General features: G+C 48.5%; 1 protein-coding gene across 1 annotated transcript; it reads left to right on the top strand.

Moving 5' to 3' along the window:
• Positions 1-646: 646 nt before the first annotated feature.
• LOC123185430 (B3 domain-containing protein Os04g0386900) lies at positions 647-2,741 on the top strand. Its single transcript, XM_044597308.1, has 5 exons — positions 647-734; positions 855-909; positions 1,095-1,185; positions 1,268-1,479; positions 2,120-2,741. Exons 2-5 carry the CDS (start codon positions 907-909, stop codon positions 2,423-2,425), a joined length of 612 nt encoding a protein of 203 aa, XP_044453243.1. The 5' UTR covers positions 647-734; positions 855-906; the 3' UTR covers positions 2,426-2,741.
• The last annotated feature ends 3,395 nt before the right edge of the window (positions 2,742-6,136 follow it).

Raw genomic sequence — 6,136 nt, 5'->3', positions numbered from 1 at the left:
TTGGAGTGCAAGGAAGCAAGCCACGGTTTCAAGATCCAGTACAGAGGCAGAGTACAAAGTTTTGGCAAATGCAACAGCAGAGATCATATGGGTGCAGTCAATTTTAAAGAAACTAGGTATGAAAAGCATTAAAGCTCCATGTTTATGGTGTGATAATCTTGGTGCTACCTATTTATCAGCAAATTCAGTCTTTCATGTTAGAACTAAACACATTGAGGTAGATTTTCACTTTGTTCGAGAAAGAGTTGCAAATAAACTTTTGGATATTCGGTTTATTCACTCTCAAGATCAAGTTACGGATGGTTTCACTAAAGCTCTACCCATAAGAAATTTTGAAGACTTCAAATATAATCTCAACTTGATGAAGTTGTGATTAAGGAAGGGCGTTAAACATGTCATGACTTCATACCCGCAGTTGTGTATACGGCAAGAGGAGATTCTTGTAACCGAAAGGAGGAGGAGTTAGGCAAGATACTTATATAGTTTTCATCTTTTTTTATCTTTTGTATTCTTCTCCTCCAAAATGTATTTCTTAACAACCTGTACGCGTATTTGGGCTCGCAACCCATCTATATAACACGAAGCACGTCGGCAAGACGTTTACCATAAATCACAGTCTCGTGTCCTACTCTACTCTATCTTGCCGGCGAGCCGACCAACACCAGCCAGCCGCCCAACACGAGCACGGCGGAGTCGGAGGATGCTGCGAGTCCCGGGACCCTGAGTCGGCGGCGGTTGTTCCTCTTCCGACTTTTGTGTACTGTAGCAAACAGGGTGCGCTGGCCCGGTGTGCCAGGGGCCTGTGTCACCCGACTGTACTGACGTTTACTTCACCTGTATTGCTGTATCGACAGGCTTTGGCTTCTGCCCCTCTCTTCCATCCCGTTCTCCTCCCAAATTCCAGCAATGGTAAGAATGCACCACAACTAAATCTCGGTCCTGCTAACCTTCTGCATCTCTCCATGCAAGATTAACCGTGCCTTCTTCAACCCCAAACCAGAGAAGCCTTTGCCCTGGGGGGTCCTCGACGCCCTGGTATTTTTGATTTATCTACCACACTGCGTCTGATTTCTGCGTGTTGGTTTGATCTCCAGGCAGAGCCGATTCCAGCGGATTCCAGCATCATGGTCACGCCTCCAGTCTATCGGAGACGCAATCCCTCCGAGGAATCACGCGGCATCTCAAGTAATCTTATCCCCGTCATGTCCACCTTCAAGTGTTCCTTGACACAATCAGCACGAATGGCTTACTCTAGCGGTGCATGCAGATGCAGGCGGCAAGGATCATGGAGTGGCCAGCTCTACAGGGGAGACTAGCCAGGCCGCCATTTCTGCAGGCCCACCAGATAAGCTTGACCCGGAGTCGGCAAAGGCGTGCCTCGAGGTGGAGAAGACGCACCCCAGGATCCTCCCTCTTCTTGGGAAAGCATACTTCGCATGCGTCGTATGCAAGTCGCATGTTCAGCAACCATTTCAAGTGGTAAAATGATGCTACCATCACAGCTCGATTTCGACACAGATCTGATTCAGTAGCTAGCTTACTGTACAGAAAGGAATGACTTCATTCTGAACTTAAAACAGTTCTATATCTGTCACTGCAATTTAGTCGGGTTCGGGATATGTCATTGAAGTTTCCTTGTTCACTTCTGGTTCCAGATTTGTAATTTCACTATAAGTTGACTACTGAAAATGGGCAAAAGGCAATGGAATACCCCTCTTTTACTCCTTAACAGATTCAGTGGGATCCTTCTCAGTAGTAAATCATTGCTGTCAATTAACATATATTATAAATCGGAACCAGTCAAATGTTTAGTGTAGATATCCGAAGTTCTTAACCAGTAAATTTCAATGAAGATTTTTCTTTTTCTTTTTTGAAGTTACAAAAGGTCATGTGAGTGACACACTTGTTCTGCAAATGGAGGAAATTTGGGGCGTTTCATATAAAGGCACAAAACAATGCATGCAAAATTGCAGATGGACAAGCTAAAATATAGATGAACTTTGTGACTTCAGTGGCTCCAATGTTTCTCCCAGTACCTGAATTTACAGCTGAGGTAGCGCATATTTTTCCTTGCATTTCCTCATGTTGGTCTATCGTTCTGGCCTGTTGGTGTGTTCAGGTGGTTCCAAGGTCGATGGTGCCGTTCCTCCCATCGAAGCCGACGCCGGCGACCCTGACATGGCAGGGTCGGTCCTGGGAGATGCGCTTCACAGGGGGACGGCACATCCAGCGGCTGGAGGCAGGGTGGCGGGGTTTCGCGCTGGACAACGCGCTGAGGCTCGGCGATGGCTGCGTGTTCGAGCTGGTGGGGTGCGATGGCGAGGGCATCGTGTTCAGGGTGCAGGTGCTGCGCGCCGAGATCCCGGCGAGTATCCGGGAGAGGGCGGGCGGGTACACCCCGTCCAGCGCCATCGTGCTAGACTAGCGGAGAAACCGTGGCGTATGTCACCTGCGTGGCTACGTGGACATGCCATATGTCATTCGAATTTGAACTGAACTCGAACCGAGAACTGTAACAAAACTAGTGAGTCGAGGTGTGTTTTCGATGGATTTTGTGTGATTCAATCGGTATTGGCCTTTGATGGATCTCCGTGGAGCGTCTTTGTTCGTGTCAATAGATCGGATTGTTCTGATCTATGATTCGTTTTATCGATGATGATTGTTATTCTGGTACGCTGGTTTTGTACGGTCTTAACAAACAAGATCATCATGATGTCTTTTTGACTATCTACTATAACAAATTTTATACGGCTTTTGGTGACTAATTTATCTTCTATTTCTTTATCGCATCAATGTAAGACATCGACGGCGCTTTGGTGAGCCGCGACCCGGCGGGCGTTGCGGTGGTGCGGCGTGGCGTCGGTCATTGCGGTGTACGGTGGCTGGGCAGGCAACAATTGCGGCTGTGGTGGCGTGGTGATGTGGCATGGGTTGAAAACTTTTGCAGAGTTGTAACCGTCCATCTATTTGAGGAGAAGTGTTTTTTTTTGGAGAGTTCCAATTTTTTGGGGAAAATTGGGAGACTGCTAGAGCAATTTATTGTCTCAACTCTTTCTATACGTGCATTTCTTTGGAATACGTAGACTGCTGGATGGAGATGCTCTTAGGCCAGATGAAAAGACTACAACACAAACATATAAAGAAAACAAGCTTATGCAAGCTCTGTCTTGCGATGGACGAGGACCTGATGCATGCTTTAGTGCATTGTTCTCATGCAAAACGCTTTTAGGAGGAGGCCAGGCTGCTCTTCGATATCTCCTTGCCACGGCTCCACCCCAACACCTGGACACACTCTGTGAGCAGCGATTCACAGAAAAAGACCGTGCCACCATCATCATGGTCATGCGGGCTATCTGGATGTCCCACAAAAGGAGGACACATGATCAAGAGACCATCGACCCAGCTACCTCAGTTCGGTGCATCCGCGAGGACCTGGCGTTGTTGGACATTCCCCGGCAGAGTTTCATCCCGCTGCCAGGCCACGGTTGGCGGCCCCCTAAGACTAACTACATCAAGATAAATACATATGCTGCAATCCAGCTTGATGCTGGCAATGCGGGTGCGGGAGGCATTCCCCGCTCTTCATCGGCTTCCCTGGGTGCATGGTGCAAACCCCACTTGGGGGTTACTGATCCTCTCATCGCCGAAGTGCTCTCTCTTTGGGAGGGTGCTATTGTTGCCAAGCTACGAGGATACACGCACGTGCAACTGGAAACCGGCTGTCTTGAGGCAGTAAACCTCTGGAACTCTAGCTACACTGATCGTTCGGTGGTAGCACCGATTTTTTCTGAAATTAGAGAGCTCTCTGCTAGCTTTTTGTCATTTGATATATCTCATGTAATAAGAGCCGCTAATGGTCCTGCACACCTGTGTGCTAAGCGTGCATGTACACTTAATGTGATTGAAAGCTGGCTAGACTCCACCCCTAGCTTTCTAGTCAGCAGCCTCTTGGCTGACTGTCCAGCGAATGCTTTTATTCAATAAAGCTCTCTAAAGCTCCCCGCAAAAAATGGACTTATGACTGAACTGAAAACATACATAACTCTGTCCTGCAGAATTTTGACAAGTTTCCTAGACCAGTTTAGCTATGACCGAACTGAACTGAAAACATACACCATAGTTCTGTCCTGCAGAACCTTGACAAGTTTCCTAGATAATGTAAATTGACCTGAAGAACAACGGATTTGACTACAATATCGTTCTCACACTACTACTTATATTTTACATCATGTGGGTACTAGAAACTCCACATGACCGTCGTCCATGCCCAAATTTAAGACGGCGGCGACCATGGTCCCAAGAACCGCCACACCTGCAACGGCAATGGCGGCAAACCGTCCAACCTTGCATGTAGCCCATCTGCCTCCCTCCGTCTTCCCCATCTCGCCGGCCGCTGCATTCTCACCTAGCGAGAACAGGGACGTGGACGCGGTAGATCCAGAGGACAATGTGCTCGACGAGAAGCCGCAGCTGCAGCTACAGGGACAGCGCGGGATGGTACACTCGCAGGAGCAGGAGCACGAGGAGGCGGCTGCCATGGCTGCTACAGCGACGAAGGGCGCGGCATCTCCGGAGCATACGCTGGACGCGTCTTCCTCGTAGGTTCGGATCTTGCCACCGCCGTCGACCGTGGCGTCGGTGCTAGCACTGGCGCCGCCGCTGCTGATCTGCTGGAGCGAGGAGATCAGCTTCCTCGGCGTCGTCGGCGAGCGCCCTACGAGTATAGGGCAGAGGTCCGGCGTTATCGGGCCGGCACCGGTGACGATGGCCGAAGAAGGCGAGCCGGCGTTGGTGGTGTCCGAGCGGCTACGGCGATGGCGCAGCCGCGGCGGCATGGCCGTGGAAGTGGAACGGCTGGCCTTGTATTCATCCCAGTACATCTCCAGGTCCCTCAGCCGCCGCTCCAGACAGTCGACACGGAAGCCAACAACGACGTCGTGGTCGCAGGCAGGCCGACGGAGCGCGAGGTCGTGGGGGTGGTGGGGGCTGGTGGCCGTGCTACAGGCGCTCATGCCCGTATACGCCGCGCCGCGGCGAGAGTGGAAGCGTGGAACTGCGGCAGCGCGAGACGACGGTGGCTAAAATAGAGGTGGGTGGTTGTGCGCACGATGCAACGAACTGCCGCTATCGTAGGCCACTGCTTTCACGTTCGACGGCCCGGGAAGCGCGGAGGGCTCGCATTTTGAAATGGCGTGAACGACGTTTGCCCGTTGGATTGATCAAGAAAACCAGCCATCCAGCCGGTTCAAGCCCACTAACGCACGTCCCACAGTTGTTCCACGCGCTGACGGAAAATGATCAGAAACTGCGCGCGGTCCGTAAGGAGGCAGGGTAACAGATTCAATTCGAAACGCAGAGAGGAAGTAGGGCCAAAGCAGATTGAATCCAAATGCAGAAGCGATCGAGATGGCACACCGCGCTTTCTCCTTCCCGCCGGACGCGGTTGACGCGGTTGGTAGGCATCTTGGAAATTTCACAGTAGGCTCTTCTATGTGTTATTGTTAAGCAGAGTATATTGCTTCAATTTAAAGGTTTTTGTTGTTTTCTTCAGTGGATTATTTTTTTGTCTGTATGATTGTATCATCATTTTGCGACATGGTACCCTGATTTCTTTATCAGTTCTATATACATTATATATTTTTCCAATTTACAACTCAATTGTTCAATAACTTGCAGTAAAGCTCGTTACTTAATGCAGAATTACTTCAAACCAGAATGTGTCGCCTTTCTCTAATTGTTGTGACTGAACTCCAGGTAGTGATTGGAGAAGCAATATGTTCTCCAAAGTGTTCTTCTCAGCTCAAACTCATATGAACTTGGATGAATAGTAAAATCCAAATAAATAAATAAATTCTGATTTTTTATGACAAACTTTGGCAAATATTTTCAATGCTTGCAAAGTTTTATCATGAAATGACATTCGTGGAAGTCGTGGCAAATAAAAAAAATGATTCTCCAAAATGCTTTCGAAAACAATTTTTTCTGAGCATCAATTTTATTTTTTTGCCACGACTTTCACGAATGTTATTCTACGATGAAACTTTGCAAGCTTTTAAAACATTTGTCAAAGTTTGCCACGATTTTTTTTAGACATTTTTTGAATTTATTTTCATTTTTATATTTTACTGATCACTCA

This window comes from Triticum aestivum, chromosome 2A (assembly GCF_018294505.1).
Source record: "Triticum aestivum cultivar Chinese Spring chromosome 2A, IWGSC CS RefSeq v2.1, whole genome shotgun sequence".
In the NCBI taxonomy this organism is placed as follows: domain Eukaryota; kingdom Viridiplantae; phylum Streptophyta; class Magnoliopsida; order Poales; family Poaceae; genus Triticum; species Triticum aestivum.
This window is presented reverse-complemented; position numbering and strand designations above follow the sequence as displayed.

Coding starts and splice junctions, on each gene's coding strand:
- LOC123185430 (XM_044597308.1), top strand. Junction 1,186..1,267: donor GGAATCACGCGGCATCTCAA/GTAATCTTATCC, acceptor CGGTGCATGCAG/ATGCAGGCGGCAAGGATCAT. Junction 1,480..2,119: donor TTCAGCAACCATTTCAAGTG/GTAAAATGATGC, acceptor TGGTGTGTTCAG/GTGGTTCCAAGGTCGATGGT.